Source organism: Diabrotica virgifera, chromosome 6 (assembly GCF_917563875.1).
Source record: "Diabrotica virgifera virgifera chromosome 6, PGI_DIABVI_V3a".
NCBI classification, from domain to species: domain Eukaryota; kingdom Metazoa; phylum Arthropoda; class Insecta; order Coleoptera; family Chrysomelidae; genus Diabrotica; species Diabrotica virgifera.
Genome location: NC_065448.1, coordinates 28,402,250 through 28,426,181, shown reverse-complemented (window position 1 = coordinate 28,426,181; position 23,932 = coordinate 28,402,250). Strand labels below are relative to the sequence as shown.

General features: G+C 32.5%; 1 protein-coding gene across 2 annotated transcripts in view; it reads left to right on the top strand.

Annotated features, from left to right (window-relative positions):
* Window positions 1–21,432, top strand: part of LOC114328678 (zinc finger protein 239-like) — a 91,976-nt gene extending 70,544 nt beyond the window's left edge. The window contains exon 2 of one of the 2 annotated variants that reach the window (XM_050654921.1): window positions 15,809–21,432. In XM_050654921.1, the coding sequence (XP_050510878.1) occupies window positions 15,809–16,842 (1,034 nt within the window). In that variant the 3' untranslated portion in view covers window positions 16,843–21,432. Of the gene's footprint in view, window positions 1–1,439; window positions 7,152–15,808 lie in introns of those variants that run through there. The other variant, XM_050654924.1, reaches the window with a different exon arrangement.
* The last annotated feature ends 2,500 nt before the right edge of the window (window positions 21,433–23,932 follow it).

The following is a 23,932-nucleotide window of genomic DNA, read 5'->3' as shown; positions in this document are numbered from 1 at the left end:
CATAAGTCAAAAGAACAATTTTAGAGGAGAGGCATTTAAAAATTTTATAGATATGATCATGGGCATAACTTCGAATAAGTTGTTACTGTAAAGATATTACCTATACCATTTTGTTAGAAATACAGTAGATATAGCCACTGAAACTGAAACATAGGTTTCTCTTTCTGCACGCTGCCATACCCAAATTAGCTTGTATAGACCTGCCAAGTAAGAATTATTTGGCAAGTCTTGTAACTTGTTAAGAATTACGTGGCAGGTCTATACAAGTTAAATTGGGTATGACAGCGTGCAGAAAGAGAAACCTATGTTTCAGTTTCAGTACAGTTTATTTCGGGCTATACTGTATATCTAAATACAAACTGTGATAACTAGATAAATTTATAAAGTGTTAAGGTGGTTAAATTTTATCATTTTGTTACCCCTATTAGAGTTGAGTCTTTTTTCCTGAGAAACATTTACTTCAACTTTGTTAAAACGCTGACCTAACTACAAAAATGGTCTTTATTTTAGAGAGAATTTTCACAAAAATTGATCGTAAATATAAGAACGGTCGTTCTTGTCGAGAAGTGAACATAACAATTTGCTTCATATTCTGCGGCGTAACAACTCACGTCTGTATTCATACAAAAATGTTAAGTATTTAACTACTTTCGCGCCAAACAAATATTCGCGGTGTGCAAGTACTTGAAAGGGATACGCGAAACGATCGTGCGCGAATAGCGGAGAAATATTGCAACTTTCTTAAATAATTCATATTGTCAATTGAAATTGTCAAATTGACGTGCATTTCATACCTATTGTCATTTAAGAAGAAAAATTATATATTACTCCACAATATGGATATGATTTGCAATTATTATATAAAGGTAAATTTAATTAATTGTATTTTGCTTGCAGTACTGCATTTTAATAACTAATTTTATTTACTACATACAATTGTTTACGTTTAAATAACATAACCTGAATCTTATTTTTTCTTCTTATTATTTTTTTTGGTCTATGGCCTTGACAATTATCCAGTAACCAGGACCATATGATTGGCCAATATAATTAAAAGTGCGAATAAAAGTGCAGAGCGTAGAAATAGGTGTCGCTTTTCCGAACTTGCACGGTCGCAATGACACTTGGTGCCATCTTTTAGCGACTATTATTATTAACGACATAGGTCTTTATTCAGGCGGTAGATATTTTATTTTTAGTAGATCTGCATTAATAAGTCAATTTCGTCAAATTTTGACTCAAGCCTACGTTCTTGCGAAGCGGCGATATCTAAATAGATAGTGGTGTGTAGGAAGGAATATTGGTAAATATTGAGGTATAGCAGTGTTGGCACCGGAGGGTTAAATAAAAATACAATTATAGTGTTTAAAATATATTATAATAATAGAAGTATAACTTCTTACGTGCGTACAAAGTACACATACTCTTTTTTATTTTAGGGTTTTCTCAGAACAAATTGCAAGTCGTGAAAACTGAACATGCAGGCCCTCCAGAACAACCAGATGCAACAACTGAAGAAACAACAGTAAAGAATTCTACATATAGATGTAAAATTTGTTTTAAGCAATTTAACTACACACGATATTTGAATCGTCATATAAAAAGGCACTCTAGCGGAAAGCCTTACAAGTGTGACATTTGTTTGAAGCAGTTTTCTCAGAAAATGCATTTGAAATCACACTCGAGAGTGCACACTGGAGAAAAGCCTTATGCGTGTGAAATTTGTTTTAAACAGTTTGCTCATGCTCCAGATTTAAAGAGACATTTGAGAGTTCACACTGGAGAAAAGCCTTACATGTGTGAAATTTGTTTTAAGCAGTTTGCTAGACCAAGTACTTTGAAAATACATTTGAGATCGCACACTGGAGAAAAACCTTACAAGTGTGAAATTTGTTTTAAGCAATTTAGTGAAGCAAGTAATGTGAAAAAACATTTGAGATTGCACACTGGGGAAAAACCTTATAAGTGTGAAATTTGTTTTAAGCAGTTTACACGAAGAGGTCATTTGAAGACTCACTTGAGAATACACTCTGCATAAAATCCCATTAGAAAGCTTAAAATACATAAGTGGTGAAACCTTAGGCTCATTTCGCACCAAGCGAGTCCAGTTAAGTTACCTCTAATAAATCCTGTCAGATGCTCGAAGATTTGTCCTGCTGCGGTAATACTTAAGTAAATCAAACACGTTTTTGTATTGTTTCACACTGACCCAATCACATCCAGTCGAGTCGATTTGTGTCGAGTCAAAGACTCTTATTGATTCGACAGGTCCAATTTTTACATAAATCTTGTTCAGTCACTGCACAGTGTTCACATAAAAATGGATATTCTAAATATGGCATTACTTAAATGAAAAAATGAAGCGATGCTCATTAGAAAAGAGTTGTAAAACGTATTAGGATCATCTAGTAAAGCAGGAAACATAATATATGACTGAATGAACCAAAAACGGGTCTTCTAATATTCGCTGTGTGCAAGTACTTGGAGGGGATACGAGAAACGATCGTGCGCGAATAGCGGAGAAATCTTGCAACTTTCTTAAATAATTCATATTGTCAATTCAAAGTGTCAAATTGACGTATATTTCATACCTACTGTCATTGAAGAAGAAAAATGATATGTTGCTCCACAATATTGATATGATATGCAATTATTATATAAAAGTAAATTTAATTAATTGTATTTTGCTTGTAGTACTGCATTTTAATAATTAATTTTATTTACTACATACAATTGTTTACCTTTTAATAACATAATCTCAATATTAATTTTTCTTCTTATAATTTTTTTGGGCTATGGCCTTGACAATTATCCAGCAACCAGGACTAATATAATTGGCCAATATAATTAAAAGTGGTAAAAATGTTGCTGAGCTATGAAACCAGGTGTCGCTTTTCCGAACTTGCACGGTCCCAATATGTACACCTGGTTCCAAAAAAAACTGATACGACTCTTGAAGCGTATTTTGTAGAAAATTGAGCAGTGTATTTTGAAGGATAAATACTTAATATTTACATACTGTCAATGTCACTGCCAAATCTTAAAATTTGTCAGATAGCTTATTCTGTTCCACGGTTATTAGACTTTATTATTAATCTTTATTATTAATACTTTCTCCGCAACTGAGAGTATCTTATCAACTGGGTTTTTTTTTAAACAATAGATGATAAAATAAAAATATTGACAGTTCAAAAATGTGAACATTATTGCATTGTGTGTGGCCTAAGTTTGGGCTGAAAACTGAAATGTATTACATTTTTACAAAATTTTGGAATATGTTTAATTACGTAGACCAATTTTAACAGTTGTTTTCAATACAGATTTCAATCCTCTACAAATAGTTTCTAATGTCTTTTGATGTCAAATAATTAGGGAAGCTGGAATTTAACAGTTTAGAATTTTACATTGAGTTAATGCAAAATTGTGACGCATGTCAAAATTCTCAATGTATTTTAATTGTATTCATTTTCTTCGAATCCTGAGAAAACTAATAAATATTTTTGAAAAATTTAAACTCAGAATGAAAGACTACATTATTACCGAGGGCTGAAAGTCCCTGAAAACTTCTATAATATTTATTTTAATAAGTTACAGGGCTGAATTGAATATTAATTTGTTTTGTTGTATAATCCACGTTTACAATAATTATGTGATCTATTTGATGTAAAAACTATCAGTTAGATAGTTAATATAAAAGTTTAGATAGATTTAAAATAATATAAACATTTAGACCTTAATAATTAGTACAATTTATGAATTAACGTAATATGTAATCAGTTGTTTGTTGTTTGTTTATTTTATTATTTGTATGTCATAATAAATATAATGTCAGATCAATCAAATACACTGCTCAACATGATCAAATCTTACCAAGAGTCGTATCAGTTTTTTTAGGAACCGGCTGTACATGGGATAAACCCAAAATAGTTTTACTTGTTGCGTCATTCATCTTCTTCGAAGGCAACATAATATTACTGTTTGAACTACTAAATCCATTTATAACCACATCTCAGATAACAATATAAACTTGTTTCAAATTTGCAATAAGTTTGATACATCAAACATGAAAGCTTGCTGCAGGTTTGCCATGGCAACTTTGCAAACTTGCAGCAAGATTAAATCAAACTTGCTAGTTGGAGTGTGACAAACTTGCATGAAGTTTGTTTTTTCAAACTTGATATAACAAACTTGCTGAAGGTTTGTTTTTTCAAACTTGCTTAAGGTTTGTTTTGAGATACTAGCCACAATTTGAATAAAACAATGTGAATAAAAATACAATACCATTTTATATAACTATTCATTAATCACTCAATTAAAATACAATCTATCGTCTAAAATTATTTATTGGATCTTACATTAAACCCGCTAGCTTCATATTCCGATTGTGTTCCGATTTCCGATGCTCAGTTTTTTCTATCAGCTCTGAAACAAATAAAAGAAATTGTTATAAACCCTTGCTGTGTGAACAGAATTAATATTTGCTATTAAAAGAGATAAAAAGATGTTACAGTAACAATTTTACAATAAAATCTAAAACTTATTTACATATCGATGGTTAAGAGCGCAGATATAGTATGTCCACTTTTTGCTGATTTTAAGATAATATAAGAATATTCAGTAGGGTCATATGAATGTTCTGCATAATTACTGTAAGTCCAGAATGATTGTAAATGGGTTAAACCGCTTTGCCAAAATATAGTATTTCCCATTTCTACTAAAAACCGACTTGCACAGATATTTTATGTCCGTTTGGAAGTGCACAAACATAGTATGTTTTGGGACATACAATATTAGTGCTCACGCGATCAAACTTATCATGGCTGTAAATATTGTTTGTCCGGACATGCAGTAACAACCCTTATCTTGTATGTCCATACGCATTTAAAAAAAATATTTTTTAACAAAATAATAAATAAAATTTTAAAAAATATCTACATTAAGCTAATAATGATACCCGAACTTATTACCCAAACATTATGATATATCGGTATATCAGCAGTATCAAACAAAAAGTAACGCGAAAACTTCAAAACGTTCTCCTCAACAATTAAGATATTTGGACATACTATATCTGCGCTCTTAACCATCGATATAATATATTATAAATATAATTTATTTTAGATGGCAGATACGTAAATACAGCTAATAGAGGCAGAGGCTACGAAAAACATAAAAAAACTTACCTCAATTTCAACTGAAGAAAAGAAACTTCAGCTTAGTAATAATAATTAAAGTAATAGATAGTCTCGTTGTTTCCAACGTTAAGTTATAAAAAATTCAAGACAGGGGGATTCCTTGAGTCCTTTATTGTTCAACCTGATCATGGACGAAATAATAAAAATAGTAAGGACTAAAAAAGGATACCAAATGGGAGAAAAACAACTTAAAATAATCTGCTATGCGGACGATGCAATACTAATCTCTCAAAGTGAAGATGATTTCCAAAGTTTGCTGCACCAATTCAACATAATCGCCAGAAAATTTAACATGTTAATTTCCTCACAAAAGACAAAATGCCTGGTTATAACAGCAGATCCAATAAGATGTAAATTGGAAGCTGGAAGGTCAGATAATAGAGCAAGTGATTAAGTTTAAATACCTAGTCATCACACTATCTAGCTACGGAAGTCTCGAAACAGAAGTGGAAGATCAACTGAATAGAGCAAATAGAGCCGCAGGTTACCTGAATGACACAATATGGAGAAATAAACATATCGGAAAAGAAATGAAAGGCAGAATTTACAAAACAGTCATCAGACCAATAATGACATACGCGGCAGAAACACGACCCGGCACAAAGAGGCACCCCTTCGAAAAATCGATGGTAAGACTCTATGGGACAGAGCTAGAAGAACAGATATACGACGGAGATGCAAGGTGTATAACATTAATAACTGGGTAAGAAACAGAAGAATAGAATGGAATGACCACATAAGCCGAATGACAACAAATAGGATAGTCAGGACAGCGAGAGACCGGTTCCCCAATAGGAAGACGATCAGTGGGAAGACCACGAAAACGATGGAACGACAACTTGCTAGAGGCACATTGAAAAAACATACAAAGTCATGTCTATACAAAAAGAAGAAGGTATATCCTCAGAAGTTGGATATCATCATGACTATCTTTACTTTTTCTACTGCTGCTTTGAAGAGTTCCATTGAACTAATTACATTTAAATTAGTACCTTAAATTTTTCAACTATGACACTCTCCTTCCTATAATCTTTCCGCCTCTTATATTTCCCTGTATTATCAATCTTAGCTTTCCATATCGCTATTCCCACATTACATGTACAAGATATTGTGACTTTCTTATTTTTATTGTGTTTATTGTTTCATATTAAGTATTTGCCCATTTCTCCCAATACTTCCATGTTCGTTTTCTTCTGTCTCCAAACTATTTTATGCATTCTTCTATAACACCACATTTCAAATGACTAGCTTATTTATGTGTTCTTTTTTCAGTGTCCAGCTTTCAAATCCATATCTCTCTCTCGACTCTACGTTTTAATCTAAGATCGTTATTGCAGGAATTGTTTTCATTTTTACGAACGCATTTCTTGCTATTTTTAGACTGGCTCTTATGTCTGTTGTTTGATCTATCATTAGTTTGTGAAATCCAGGTTCCCAGATAATTTTATCTATCAACACTTTCTAATGATACATCTCCCAACTGTATGTTTGTGTGTAGGTTTGTTTTCTTTGTTATTATCATATATTTAGTCTCTTTTATATTCATTTTTAGTACATATTTTTCACAGAAACTGCTTATCTTATTTAGTAGTAATTGGAGCTGTTCAGTAGACCTTGACATCATCACAGTGTCATCTGCATATTTTATGTTGTTAATAGTTCTTTTGTTAATTATTATTCTTTCACTCTCAGATAGTAATGCTTATTTCTAATTTTTGAACCGGGTTCCTTATCTATTACAATGTGTGCTCTTTGATTCCGGTAAAGGTTTGTTATTATTCTTGAGTCCCTTTTCTCTTTTTTTTTGTCTTTACAATTTGGACTAATTTTTCATATCTTATTCTTCAAATGTCTTTTCAAAATCAATTCTGAATTCAAAATCTTTTTGTTGAGCAAATCTTTTCTGTTACTGCTCTTTTAGAAAATATCGCATGTTGTCAAAAAGAAATAGCAAAAAAAAAAGCGGTGTATCTTAATCTTTAGTTCGAATATTGAGTCAAAAACCTAAAGGGAAACATCATGTTACATCGATTTGGAGGGGTTGATATGGCAGAAAGATTTCAGTGACTCCCAGAGGGCAACGATTTTTAACGAATTTGGCTGTAAAATACAGAAGAGTCACTCATAGCGATATACGGAATGAATTGGAAGAATCTGAGTGTTCAGTATCGGAGACCACTGTACGCCGAAATTTGTACAGCATGGGATTCAAATGTGATAGGCCAGTTAAGGAACCAACTAGACAACCAACTATCACCACAAATGCTCAAAAAGGCTTAGTTTGGACAAATTTGCATTAATATTTTATAGCCATATAATATGTATGCAAATTTGCCGAAACTTAGCGGTTCTAGAGCATTTGTGGTGATGGTTTTGGTTTCTGAACTGGCCTATGCCATTTGAATCCCATACTGTACAAATTTCGGCGTACAGTGGACTCCGATACTGAACACTCTGCTTCTTCCAATTTATTCCTTATATCGCTATGGGTAGATATTTTGTGTTTTACAGCCAAATTCAATAAAAATCATTGCCCTCTCGGAGTGACTGAAATCTTTCTGCCATACCAACCTCTCCAAATCGATGTAACATACTGTTTCCCTTTAGGTTTTTGCCTCAACCTTCGAACTAAAGATTAAGATACACCGCATTTTTTGCTATTTCTTTTTGACAACATGCGATATTTTCTAAAATAGCAGCAACAGATGAGATTTACTCAACAAAAAGATTTTTACAATCACCCATATGAAAAAATTCCAATCGAAAATATTCATCTTTTAGAAATTAACATAGTTCTATTAATATCTTAAAAAAATTAAAAACTAACGTTCACATAGAACAACATTATAGGTCTGGATCCCGCGTATGAAAAAAAAGTTGATTAATACCAAGCTGAAAATTTGTTAATAGCTTAAGGGTGTCTAGTCGGATAAACTTTGATATTTGGGAACACTGGAACAGGGGCAGTTTTAATTGTGGAACAGGTTAAAAATTTGGAACGGTCAGACCACGAAAACGGCACATTTATTTTGTCCGACACAATAGACTTAAACTCTCCGAACAGAGATCAAACTCTCATGCAAAAATCAGACTGCTATTTATCACCTGTCAGTTGACATATTCTACATGTTCCACTCATTAAAATGCCCATTTGGTGATAAATAGCAGTCTGATTTTTGCATGAGAGTTTAATCTCTGTTCGGAGAGTTTAAGTCTGTTCTGTCGAACAAAATACATGTGCCGTTTTCGTGGACTGACCGTTCCAAATTTTTAACCTGTTCCACAATTAAAACTGCCCCTGTTCCAGTGCTCCCATATATCAAAGTTTGTTCGACTAGACACCCTTAAGCTACTAACAAATTTTCAGCTTGCTATTAATCAACTTTTTTTTCATAAGCGGGATCCATACCTATTAAAACAATATTAACACTCACCACTGCAAATTTTACAAAAATTGAACACCAATCACTAATTTAACTAAAAAACTAAAGTTGAAAAAATCGAGTCATTGCGCCCTTTTATTCCATTCTATTGCCATCTGTCAAGTTTTCATTATTCAATAAAAAAATTTACCATTTTTAGCTTAATTATGTAGCATGATTATTAAGCAATTGTTATTTAACCCATTTAGCAGTTTCGTATATGACTTTGAAGATACTTTAAGGTGCTTGAAATTAAAAAAAAACTGATATTTCTCGGGTGAGTCTAATAAATTGAGCAGGGACTGTATGTTCAACATGTTTTTACCTTCTATAATTTATTTTGTAATGTCTTTCGAGTTCACGGGAAAATATTGTCGCAAAAAGTAAAAATTTTGGATTTTCTTTCAGATTTTGTTAAAAAAAATTAAGCACTAGGTTTGCGACTGGCGCATATAGTGATTATTGAAGTTATACTTCTTTAGGCGCGATGGGGAGTGAATTTTTATTATTCTTCGTGCATGCGCACACAGACAGTATGGCGTTAGTTGCTAAATCTTTCAAGTTTTGTATAACTATATCAGTGCAAAAAAAGGCGTGAAAAGAATATATTAGTGTTTTTAGTAAATATATTTAATATAATTTTTGTGTCTTTGGATTTGTATTCCTCGGGAGTAAGCTAAGTATTATTAAAACATTATTTATATCTATTATACTTCACTTCGAGGACGAAAGAAGAATAAAAGAAAATTGGACAATTTTCTTTCAATGTCATATTTCAGTCTGTCAGTTTGAAGCCAAGATGAAGACTACTTTATAGTCTCTTTAGAAACATTTTTATATTCTTGTAACATCGACTTATTGTCGACATTGTTGTAGCCGAAATGGCCTAATTCATATTTTACTAAGGTCTTTCGACCTAACTATGTAGCTAGTTCCAACTACTTTGTATCTAAAGTAATTTTCTAACAGTCAAAATTTCAACTTTGCTTGTTATACAGTGGTTTGCTTATTTTAGGTTTTCAACCTGATGATGGACTGATTGGTCCGAAAACGTTTGTGTTTCTTGTACTAGTGATATGCCCACTTCAATCTAATTTGGATCTTGTTAGATAAAATTTTTAATAAATTTATATACCATCTATCTACAAGTGAAGTTTTACTTCCTTAGTAAGTTCTTAATTGTATGTCAAAAAATGCACAACAACTACCTCTTGAAACCCCTCAAAATTTTATACAATGTTGCCAGTAGTTTCGGCAAAATCGTAAAAAATGTGTAAAATTTTGTATAATCAACGCCCTGTATCTTGAGAATGGAAAAAAAATTGTACTAAGCAAATTCCAATTATTTTTCAGTTTTTTACGTATCCTAGAAGACCTGTTACCTTTTTTGAAAAACCATGTATAAAACTACTTAAAAGCGAAAAACAAAGAAAAATATGTTTTTTATTTTTAAAAGTACGTTCCACCAATTTTAACCCTTTTAACCCTAGTTCCCCAGTCCGCCTCAAGGCGGACCGTAATAAATGTTTCTATTGTGCTTCCCACCTTGACTTTACAGTGCAGGTTCTTATGACCAACAGTGATGCCAAATTTGATCAGACACAGGTTTTAAGCAAATATACTTTTTTCTATAGGATAACTATTAATAACTTAGAAATTACATAATATTATTGACATTTTGTGGCTGTCAGGGGTTTTAAAACATTTTTTTTTCGAACAATACCTTTATGCTTTATGTGAACAAAATAAAAATAATTCTGTATAAAACATTTATATAATTATGTATTTAAGCGCATAAATATGTTAAACCTTAATAAATACGTAAGTACCTACAGAAATAATTAAAATACATTTAAAATATATATTTTAGCTTCTTTCTATAATCCCGTCTTCCTCACTTTCACTGCCACTGTCGTAGGGTGTAAACGTGTATACACATTAAAGTGACATTTTTCTACTGCCGTGCTAAAAGAGCCACTTTTACACACGTTTAATATCCGCTCTCAGCACAAGCTCCGCCTCCTACGCATACGTCGTCATCCAGAACTGTTAAGGCCCCGTCTCACCATCAAATAATTGACAGTTATTTCATCAAACTTGACAGTTGGTGACACAAAGTGACAGTTAGTATGTATAGTTTGTGTCACTAACTGTCAAGTTTGATCAAATAACTGTCAATTATTTGATGGTGAGACGGGGCCTTAAGAAACAAACAAGTTAGACAACTCAATACAAAAAATTTGATCAAACTAGACTGATAGTGAGAGCACAGATTTTTAGAATTTCAAAAAAACTGCAATTGTGACGTCACTTTGACGTACTTCCGGAGTTTGCTCAAACTGTTTGATCAAATTATTTGATGGTGAGACGCGGCCTTTAGAAGTTGAAACGCTCTGATAATGCTAATTTTAACGTGTGCGTACGAACAAATCTAAACCGAAATAATATGGAGATAGATTACCTATAGTGTGCAATGTAATAAATACACACACCCAAACTTATATGGAATCACCATGTGTTTCAAAGTAATATTTATTTCTTTTGAAAAAACTTGTTATTGTTGCGAAGATTAAAGGTTTTTATTGAAAATAAACAAATATATAAGACAATCGGATAATACAGCCCGGTACGGTATAGATTATTTGCTTGAGTTGCAAGTTGAACGAAAATAAATAAACTAACTTTTGCGTCCAAAAACGAAAATATGCCTCATGTGTAGTTATAGAACTTACAACGAGGAAAGATTATTGGTCTTGTGGAGAAAGTAATGTTCTCAGATGGACATAGCTGCAGAGCTAGGCGTAATACAGGGCGTTCTGTCCAAAACATATGCTAGGTAACAGGAACTAGGAAAGCTCAAAAATAAATTAAGGGAACGTCGCCAAAAGTAATAACGGCTCTCCACGATCGTTTAATTGTCTAATCCAGTGTTTCCCAAAGTGTGGGTCGCGACCCCCTGGGGGGTCGCAATGAGTCGCCGGAAATTTCCAAAATAAGACAAAAACACTACTTTGTTAAATCATGTATTTTTATTTTAATAAAGCCGTAAATAAAAATTAACAATTAATTATCAAACGAAACATAAAACTAAATATTAAAAGTCCTTAAAAGTAAAAGAAAAAAATAAAGTCAAATATTACAATGTTAATGAGACCCATGCGCCTGTTTTTTTGAAACTAGTCTTTCAAATCTAGGCTGTGTATTTGAGACACACACAATTATATCGTTTTCAAGTACGAGACGATTTCTCACTTTTGTTTTAATGGCAGTCATAGACGAGAAACTTAACTCACATAAATATGATGTTACAAATGGAACCAAACATTTTACAGCTTCATTCGCCAACTGAGGGTATTCCTGCATCTTTTTGGTCCAAAATTCGTCCGGGTTCTGGGAAAAAAATTGAAGCTTCAACATTCCATCACTTGATATTTCAGTAAGTTGTTCTTTCATGTTTATTGGTATTTCAGCATGTTGAAAGGAATCGGCTAAAAACGGATTCAGTATCCATCTGCAACTGTCGTAACTGTTTTGAATTTCTTCGAGGAAATAATCACAGAGCTGTTGTTTTAAATTAAGCAAAGTAACTTGCATGCCTGCATAAACTTGTTCAAAATTTGTAGCACTGTAACATACATTTTCTATAATTTCCTGAACGCACTGGAATGAATCGAGCTGCTTTTTGCCAAGTGAAGTTGAGCATAAATCGATTTTTCTTATAAACCCCTTAATTTTATCTGTGGCTGTAATTATATTAATGTCGCGACCTTGCAAATTACTGTTCAAAATATTTAATTGTTCGAATATATCAGAAAGGAAACCTAGTTTCAAAAGCCAAATAGGATCGGAAAATTGATTTTCATATGGGGACTTCTCATCTTTCAAATACATTAAAAGCTCTGCTCTTAAGTCAAATACTCTTTTTAAGACGTTGCCCCTTGAAAGCCACCTTACTTCGGTGTGATAAAGAAGATTTTGAAATATAGCACCCATGTCTTCGCAGATTTTTCGAAAAATACGGGTCTGTAAAGCTTTTCCTTTAATGGAATTTACAACTTTAATGATGGATTTCATAACACAGTCCATTTCAGGAGGTAAAGCTTTTGACGCCAGAGCTTCTCGATGTAAAAAACAATGTCTCCATGTGGCATTAGGCATTATTTCTTGTAATCTGACGACAAAACCAGATTGATGTCCTGTCATATAGCTTTAGCGCCATCTGTGCATATAGCAATACATTTTCCCCAGTCAATAACATATTTACTTGTGCGTTTCACAAAACTGTCGAATAAACATTTTCCAGTGGTATTGGTCTCCAATGGGGAACAAAATAAAATATCTTCTTGAATGCCATTATTTGTATCATATCTTACAAACGTAATAAATTGGGCACAGTTAGATATATCCGTGGATTCGTCCATTTGAAGAGAGAAGTACGTGCATTTATTAAGATTTTCCACAACTTGCGCTTGAATATCTTCTGCCATATCACTAATTCATCTTTGGATAGTATTATTTGACAGAGGTATTGTTTTTAACTTTGCAGACTCTTTTTCACCAATCATTATATATACCATTTCAACAGCTGCTGGCAAAATCAGATTTTCAGCAATTGTGTGCGGATTACTAGTTTTGGCAACGCGATAAGCAACTTTATAACTTGCTAATAATGCTTTTTCGTTAGTAGTGGTTGCCAATTTAAAAATATCTTGCTGTTTGTGAAGGACGTTCAGCTTTCTTTCAAAGAATTCTACGGGTTTGTCTTTTTTATCTGGATGTTTGCTATTTAAATGTCGAAGTAACTTTGATGGCTTCATGCTTTCGTTTGACAATATTTCTCCACAAATAACACATTGTGGTTTATTGGAAATAATGGTAAAACCATATTTAAGATATTCATCACTGTAAAGGCTGTTTTTCTTTTTATTACTGCCACTTTCAGACGTAGATGGTTCTGCACTTCTTTTTAAAAACTTATCCATAGTTTGTAATTTATCGTAGACGTAAATACGTAAACGGGAATACGTAAGTCGCAAAATATTTACTCATTACTTAATACCGCTGCATTCGCCACAACGTGCTGTTTCGAACTGAGGTCTCATTGCACATCGCCGCTTATATAAAGCCAAAACGAGGCTACGAGAACGTTCCAGAGTGCCATCTAGTAGCGAAGTAAGGAGTAGAGCCTTCGCGAATATCATGGAAAAGTATTGCGATGTAGACACAAAGATGTCGCGGTGTACAATGTGCAGTCGACTTTTTATTATTTATTTTTATTGTAAATGCTAGTCTGGCAGAAGTACTACTAGTGTACTAGTGGGACAGATCGCAATTATTAAAATAATTGTTGAATTTTTTAAATGTATTTAGTTTGAATTTAAACAGTAAAGTAAAATAAAATTTGAGAAACCATCAGTTGTAAATTAGGCACGCTATTTTTGTCGCTATTTTGGTTTGGGTGATGAGTAGGGGGTCGTGAACAATTTTTTTAACAAAAAGGGGTCGCGCTTTAGATAAGTTTGGGAAACACTGGTCTAATCAGCTGAAAGGCACCTAAACATTTCTCACATGCAGCTCCAAATTCAGCTTTTTGAAGCTACAGATGTAACTTTTTCAGTTCAAACGATAAGAAGAAGAGTTCGTACCAAGAAGTATTCAGCAGGAGACAGTTATGTGTTCCCGAGTTATCCAGGCAGCACAAGATTGATCGCCTAAATTGGTGTCTTCACCACCAAAACTGGAACATTGGGAATTGACAAAATGTGCTATTTTCAAAAACAGTCAGGATTTAATGTAATCAGATAGAAAATCAGATGACCCACGAAATCGTGTACTTAGAGGTCGAGGAAGATAAGCAAGATCGAAAACTGTCAGATCGGTTCACAAAAATACAAGGGGAAGTGTAATCTGGAGAGGAATTGTGATCCGTAAAAAAGCTCCTTTAATTTTCATCCAATCAACTTTAACTGGTCACAGGTATATTCATAACCTGTAGTCAGGCTCTGGAGAGGTGCAACAGGAGAAAATTTAATTTTATTGCATAATAATGGACCTCTACATACCATTAGAGTGACTACAGACATCATTGAAGCAGAAGGTATCCCTTGTTTGGAGTGGCCTGCTTGCTCACCCGAGCTTAATCCTATAGAGTATTTGTGGGATATGCTTAAAAGAAAAATTAGAGCTCGCCGGGATAAACTACAAAACACCGCACGGCTAGTACAAGCTGCTTTTAAAGGATGGAGCAACCTACCCTAACAAAATGTTGATAATTTGATTAGGAGCGTGCCCACGCAAACTGAAGCTTGCATAAGGACTAGAGGTGATAACACTGACTACCACAAAATACAAAAAAAAAAATAAAAACAAGTTAAACATTATTCGTTTTAAATTGAAATTTTGTATGCTATTGAATTTAAAACAACTACTTTCAATTTGTTTGTTAAATACTTTATTGTTTTATTTAATTGTTATATATTTGTTATAAAATTGCTTTAAAATAAATATTGTTTGACTTCGTTTGTTCGTTTTTTTTTAAATCCGCACGAAATAGTAAGAAATATCAGATAATTCCATATAAGTTTGGGTGTGTGTAGATAGAATGGATTGTTAGGAAATCCTTTCCAAATATAAAAACAATATTATTAAAAAAAAACAGTTCGTGTGCCACCATTACAAATTTTAATAAAGTAATATAATCTTTTATTCTGCGTTTAAATTTTTTTGAAAATACTAATTAGTTTTCTCAGGATTCGAAAAAAATGAAAGCATTTAAATAGTATTGCAAGCAAATTTTGCGCCTACCCACTTAAATTATTTTCTATCTGTAAGTTTTAGTGCACGTTTTAATGCAGGTTAAAGAATAAAAAATTTATCAAACCATAAAACTGCATTATTATTTCCCCGAGATTTCCTCTGTCTTTTAGCAATTAGATCGAATATTGTTTGCAAAAATGTCATAATCAACCGAAGTGTGTTTAAATCGGGTATATTTAGTAAAATGTGTTGATAGCTGTATATATAACGATACTTACAGTTCTGGATGTCAAATGCGTAGGAGGCGGAGCTTGTGGTGAGAGCGGGTATATTTTGTAAAATCGCTACCCGGCTAGGCCTTTTTGTTACCTGTGTTTTACCCTGTAGTTTCGGTGTAAAAAGTAATTATATATTTAGTTTGTATTTTTATTTTAGGTTTTTCACAGAACGGAATGGAAATCATGAAAACTGAACTTGCATGCCCTACAGAACAACAAAATACATCCACTGAAGAAGCAACAGTAAAGAATTCTACATATAAATGTAAAATTTGTTTTAATCAATTTAACCACACAGGTTCTTTGAAACGACATATAAAAACGCACTCTAACGAAAAGCGTTACAAGTGTGACATTTGTTTGAAGCAGTTTGTTCTTGCACAAGATTTGAAAATTCATTTGAAAATGCACACTGGGGAATCCCCTTACAAGTGTGAAATTTGTTTTAAACAGTTTACTCGAGCAAGTCATTTGAAAGTTCATTTGAGGGTTCACACTGGAGAAAAGCCTTACACGTGTGAAATTTGTTCGAAGCAGTTTTCTCAGAAGGTTCATTTCAATATTCATTTAAGATTGCACACTGGAGAAAATCCTTATAAATGTGAAATTTGTTTTAAGCAGTTTAGTCGAGTAGATCATTTGAATGGCCATTTGAGAGTGCACACGGGAGAAAAACCGCACAAGTGTGAAATCTGTTTTAAGCAGTTCAGTCATGCAGGTGCTTTGAAAGTACATTTGAGAGTACACACTGGAGAAAAGCCTTACAAGTGTGAAGTTTGTTTTAAACAGTTTACTCATAAAATTTCTTTGGATGAACATACAAAAGTTCACACTGAAGAAAATCTTTATAAATGTGAAATTTGTTTTAAGCAGTTTACTAGAACAAGTACTTTGAAGATACATTTGAGATCGCACACTGGAGAAAAGCCTTACAAGTGTGACATTTGTTTGAAGCAGTTTTCTCAGAAACATAATTTAAAAAGGCATTTGACAGTGCACACTGGAGAGAAGCCTTATGGGTGTGAAATTTGTTTTCAACAGTTTGCTCATGCACAAGATTTGAAAATTCATTTGAAAGTGCACACTGGAGAATCCTCTCACAAGTGTGAAATTTGTTTTAAGCAGTTTACTCGAGCAAGTCATTTGAAAGTTCATTTTAGGGTGCACACTGGAGAAAAGCCTTACAAGTGAAGTTAGACTTAGTGAAAGACTTAGTGTGCATCCAAATGATTTCGCGAGTCAGTGGCGTACTGAGCATGATTCCGTGGGCCTCGCAGGGGCCCGCTCTAGTGTGCTCTTTGCTTTTTTTTTCTAATTTGATGGGGACATTTTGCACTACACAAGTACACAATAGAAAATGTAACTTCTTAATAAATTTTTATTTTTGTGTAGGTACTTATAAATTAAAAAGAAGAATACCTATTTATAAAAAAATTTGAAAACAAAAATTATTATTAGACACAAGGAAAACTGTGATATACTAGGTTTTAAGTTATTCGTATTTCGCGCGGTGTCACTGCCCATTGTTGACAGCAGTGACCATCCCACTACTTTGTAACAGTATATAAGACAATTGTAACCTGGATTCGACCTCTTGTATGTTACTTCAACTGTACAATAAAAATAGTCCGTTCATGTCCGGCTTTTATTTAAAGTTGTAACGTCTCGAGCACGTGTCAGCTGAATAGCTAGCGCTGATACATTACATTGGCGACGAGGATAAACTCTTACTTAAGCCCAAACGTGTAAAAAATACGTAGTGAAAAACGTGTAAAAAATAGTGAAAAAGTGTAAAAATTTTGGAAGGTCCTGTACTTGTTTTATCTACTAAAAGTGACTAGAACCCAAGTTCTGGTTTCAACACATGTAAAGAATTACCGCCTGTAGGTACCTTTTAACTCAAAAACTTATATTTATATCAGCACGTTTCATGGATTAGTCGTAAACTAGAAAGTTGTAAAATTTTGCAAATTGACAAAGTCATTGCAAGTTTTATACTTGCATTGAGGAATGTTATAAAAATACCTAATCCCAAAACAATAAACTCGACGCAAAATCCTTCTTTTGTTTGTATTTATAGCATCATCATTCTTTACTTTTACTTTTAAGTAATAATTATTGATAACTGAAATGAACTAACAAGTACGTATCAGAACTTCCGTCCTTCCTGTGTGGAAGAAGTCAGTAAGTTGAATCAATACAGTTTGAAATATCTAAGAGCTGACCGTGATCTAAGATTTATAACACTGTTGTCTTGTTCGCATTGTTTTTTTGCATTTTGTTCTTTCTAAGTGTAACTAAGGTAGTACAATGCACAAACATAAATCTGGAAGTGCTAAGCGGAAGCAAAAAGTTGAAGCAGAGGAAAGAAAAAAAAAGCTACCAAAAATTGATAATTTTTTTAGTGCAAGAAGAAGAAGTGATAAAGTTGCTAAAACAATTGATGTGCCTTTAACTTCCTATACTTCGACGTTTGCTTCCGACCAGAGATATTATTTATAGCATTTCAAATTTTTTTGTGTTTGCACCAGTTTCATGGATTTTATTTTGATATAAGTCGTTTTTGTTTTTTTTTGCTTTGAACAAACTATTGACACAAAAATGTTGTCCATTTTTTTTCGAATATTGAAAAAAATATTTTTGAAAAAATTAGACGCAGAATGAAAGACTATATTATTACCGAGGACCGAAAGTCCCTTAGAATAAATAAAAATTTTCTTTTGAATGAGATATTTGAAATTAAAAATCACACTAAATTGTCTCTTTTTTTTTACCCCTGTAATTTATTAAAATAAACATTATAGAAATTTTCAGGGCTTTCGGCCCGGTAATAACGTAATCTTTCATTCTGCGTTTAAATTTTTTAAAAATACTTTTTAGTTTTCTCAGGATTCGAAAAAAAATGAATGCTTTTAAAATGCATTGAAAGTTGTTTTATTATTTTTTTTTAAATCTCGTCGTTTGATTAAAGATATCAACCCCACAGTTATCCAAGGTTTTATTTTTGCTATTTTTTCATTTAAGCGTTTTATCTCCCTATAGACCAGTAAGGATCTGTTTTTAGGTGGGTGTGAGAGGTGGCATTCAGATTTTTGCGGATAAAGTTAGGTGATAACTTCGTTAATAATAATTGATTTATGCTCCTTCTCAAATATTCCCGGAACATTAATAAAAAAAATAAAATATTTAAAAATTTCAAAAAATTTCGTTTTTTTTTTTCTAATTTTTTTGCTTATAACTTTAAAACGATTTATTTTGGAACAAAGTCGTATAGGAATAAAACAAAGATAATAAAATTTTCTATCAGATGCGATTGGTTAAAAATGTCTTAATTTATCACCCTTGCTGCAAAATGGCAATAAATATAAAATAAGGGTGCAAAACAACCCTGTCCTTATTCAATGATTTTCCATTACTTAGGGTACACTTGGAACCTTCCTAATTCGCTTAGAAAATTTTTGTAATGTACTAAAATCGTACACCAAATTTCATTAAAATTGACTTACTAGATTTTGAATAATAATTTTGCAATCTAAACTTTTTTAAAAAATTAAAATTTTTAAAATCTGGCACAACAAAAACTAGAACATACAAAGATTTGTCAATTTTTTTACATATAAAGAAGCACTCCACCTATCTAATGCACTTTACAGAATTGAAATCGGATTGTTTAGGCAGCCTCAGCAATATTTTAAAATTATAAACAATTTTTTGGCTTATAAACAAGTTAGTCCTGTGGCCAGGAGGGGGTGCTACGGGCTCCTTTATTTAGATGGCCTTACCCAAGATTTTTATGTATTTTTTGACCCGTAGAACACGATTTTTTTGGGTAACAGTTGATCCGGATGTCGATAAGATTGTTATAAACAAAGAACTTGAGGAATTACATAACATCGATTTTTCGCAAAATAAAACATTTTTTTGTATTTATTGGGCAATTGTAAGCAAAAAATGTTCTTACAAGTTTTTTCGTAGGATGCATAGTTTTCGAGATAAACACAGTGGAACTTTCAAAAATTCGAAAAATTGTAATTTTTGAACGCGAATAACTTTTGATTAAAAAATAAAATAGCAATGCTGCTGACAGCATTTGAAAGTTTAAGTCAAATTATACCGGTTTTGATTATTTGCATTGCTAAAAATTAATTTTTTTATTATTAAACAAAGCTATTTGTTTATAAGCCCAAAAATTGTTTATAAGTTTAAAACATTGCTGAGGCCCCTTAAATAATCCGATTTTAATTCTGTAAAGTGTATTAAATAGGTAGAGCACCTCTTCATATGTAAAAAAATTAGACAACTTCTAAATGGTCTACTTTTTGTTCGGAAAGATTTTAAAAAATTTGAACTTTTTTTAAAACATTTAGATTGCAAATTTATTTTGCAAAATCTATTAGGTCGATTTTAATGAAATTTGGTACACGGTTTAAGTATGTTACAAAGAATTTCCTAAGTGAATTACTAAGGTTCTAAGTGCCACCAAAGTGGTTAAAAACATTGAATAACAACAGGCGTATTTTGCCCCCCTATTTTGTATTTATTGCTATATTGCAGAAAAGGTAATATGTTAAGACATTTTTGACCAGTCGTATATCATACAAAATTCAAGTATCTTTATTTTATTTTTGTACGACTTTGTTCCAAAACGAATCGTTCTAACGTTATAAGCAAAGAAAGCAGAAAAAAATCGACGTTTTTCGAAATTTTTAAATATTTTAATTTTTTTATTAATGTTCCGGGCATATTTGAGAAGTAGCATAAGTCAATTATTATTACTGAATAAGGCGTCACCTAACTTTATCTGCAAAAATCCGAATGCCACCTCTCACATCCAAAAATAGACGTTTTTTCACAGATCCTTACTGGTCTACTAGAGGTTTGTATTTAATTATTTCTTATTTATAAATACAGTGGAACCTCGATAAGTCGGCCCCCGATAACCCGGAAGTCCAGCTAACCCGGACCGATTTTCATCAGCCAAACATTTCAACAATAAAAATGTATGTATTATGTTAAAAAATTTTATCTGTAGCCTCTTCTGGAATGTCTTAAAAATATCGAGTTTCATTGATAAAACTTCGCTTCGACCATAAAAGAGATAATGGGTATTTGTGTAATTTGAACTATACGATAGTAAAAATGACTCATGGCACGCGGCGGCGGCGGCAGAGCGATGTTCATTTTCTCGGGCTATCGCAAACAACAGGCACCTGTTATTCCTTTATTTATTTCCAACTGTCTTTTAAAAAATTATTTTTTAAACAATGAAAGAGCCACTGTTCTAAAGTATCATAACATTGTTCCGATGGCAGACGAAATTGACACAACCGAAACTGACTGAATTTTTTTACCTAGAAATGAACAATACCATATACTATACTCTATACAACTATAGTTAAGTTAGATGTGTACTTTGCATATATATTTCATGTTACGAGTTCTCGTATTTTAATTATAACGGACTTTATCTATAAGTATACCGTATTTTATTAATTTTTACCATGCTCTCCGGCTAACCCGGATTTTCGATAACCCGGATCGGCCGCGGTCCCGATTAATCCGAGTTATCGAGGTTCCACTGTATATGCAATATGCATATATGCAATTTGAGAATATAAAAGCTGTTTTAGTTATTCTATATTAAGGTTTTTAATTATGACTGGAGATTTAGATGTAGAAAATTTTTGATTTTCATTATTTATAAAAACTGCTGGAGTAAAGTAATCAATTATGTTAGTATGAAAAACGATAGGATTAATATTAATTTACTTTTTTAAATTAGCTGAGTTTTTATAAATATATGATGATTTATATTTAATGTTTATTAAAAACTTTTAATATACAATGTGTGTTTTTATTGGGCGGGGGGGGGCATTATTGGGCGGGGTCAGTTAAAGTCATAACTTTAACTGATTGTTCCTAACGAAACAGATTGTTAAATAAAATGGAGTAATAGAAAACGTATTTAAGATTGCACACTGGAGAAAAGCCTAACTCTAATTCTAATGGAGTTTGCCTAATTCTAATGGAGTTTATTCACAAAATTTCTTTGGATGAGCATACAAAAGGTCACACTGGAGAAAAGCCTCATACGCGTGAAATTTGTTTTAAGCAGTTCACTCAGAAAAGTTCTTTGGATCATAGTGATGTAAAATTTCCGGGAAGATTCGAACGCCGGAAACATTCCAGGAATATTGTAAACTTATGGAAATATTGTATTTTTATTTAAATTCTTATAATAAATCATACAAATCAGTAGTTAGCTTTATTTATTGTTGTAGTATTCCGACTACAGAAAAAATCTGTCAAAAACATTCCGACTACAGAACAAATCTGTCTGAATTAAACGTCCAAAAATACCTACTTAAAATTTAATTAAGTTAATTAATACTCTGAATATTTGTTATTGGTCATTATAATTAAAACTACGAAAGTTATTTTATTAAAAGAAAATTAAAATAAAAAAAGATAACTTAAAAAACAAAAATTTATTACATAGGAATCTGTAGGTATTCCTATATGGTATTAAAGCAGGAACTTTTTTCTTAACTAATAATAACAAAAGAAACTAGAAAATTCGTAGGAATTATAATTATAAAAAATATAAATAAGTAAGAGTCTATTTTTGTGAATTAGAGAAATTTTCTTCACACAAGCAGCACTCTGTATCATGAAGAGAATATATGATGAAAAATCTCTCCGTCTTGATTAATCTTTCATTTTCTGATATGGATTTAGAGCCTTGCCCTGGTTCTTGGTAAAAATATTTTCTGTATCCTTAAACGCCTCGACAACCTGGGATATTTTAAACATATTGCCTTCCAATAAAGTCTATATAAATTGAAGAAGACTTTCCGCCGTTAATACTAACGGTCAGGAGGAAATTTAAACCAAACCGGTTTGACTATGAACATCGAGATGAGACCCTCATGATCCAAAAATCGCCTTTCAAATTAGCTTTTTCTTAAAAATTACAGATCAAATTCAAGCTTTCTAAAAAAAAACCGATTTGACTTATTAAATGAGTATGATAATATTTTCGGATTTTTAGCGACATATTCTGTTCTTGAGGAACGACTGACATATTTTTTATATGTAGGCATTGGACAATATTTCTGTTATTTGTTCCTAAAAAAGATCTGATTTTGAGTTTTGGGTTAATTTCTAGTATTTTATAAACAACGTGTCTATACCCCTATTAGTTAAGTAAATGTGTTAAATTTGATGTGAATAAGAATTTGAACAGTTTTTTGCCTTATTTCAAGCACCTACGTACCTGCCTTCAAAAAAATAAATAAAAAACATGATCCAAAATGCCATATAAAGGGCGCCAAAATCCTTTTTTGCCAACAGGCAACAGTAGCCTTTACGGGGGCCCTGAGCCGTACCATATTCTAGTCCAATCAAGGAGTGCAGTAAAAGTACCCCAACCGCTTCGAAACTTAAAAGTCTCATCATGAGGCACATATGCTGCTCTCTCTGACCCAACTAGGACAAACCCCGGCGTGCAGTCACGGATTGCAACGAACGAAATGGCATAGACGCCCTAGCGGCAACTTCTAGCAAAAGACTAAGTTTTCAATCTAATGGCATATAAAACAACATAATGTTACTCTACATCCCACCAGATTGAAAACAATGGGAACCTTCTCTGGTTACACCTCCGAGGCTTCTACAATTTTCAAGCCATAACGGATGCTGAGATTGTGTGTGACTTATGACCAATAGTTTTTTGTCGTATAATACACCGGATTTTGACAAAATTAACAAATTAGTGGTTAACAACATGTTTGTTTATGTTCGCACTTTGATACTAGATATGTTTTTTGTTCCTTGGCTTTTCTCATTTTGACAATGGAAAAATTAAAAACGAGGTCATGATTTTTTGGGTCTTTATTCGCAAGTAAATGAAAATGGTCACAAAAATAAGCTCAATTTAGTAAAAAACACAAATATTTTTTATCTTTGAACTAATAGAATGACCAATAGGAATAAATAATAAAGAATATAACTAAAAAGTAGAAAAAGAACAAAACTAATAAATGGTCAAAGTGGCACATCAATTTTAGTCCGTCAAACATTGAGTGCAAATATCCCCAAAATGATCCTTGAATGCAAATGTGCCACATCTTTCATACACAAATTGTACAAATTCATGCACAAATACAACATTGTCCCACGTATTTTGTTGGAATGTTAGGGGAAGAGGCGGGTACGACTTCTTGAACTCCGAGCAGTAACCGAGCTCGTCGTCTAAGTTCTCTTAGCAGGGAAGGCATAG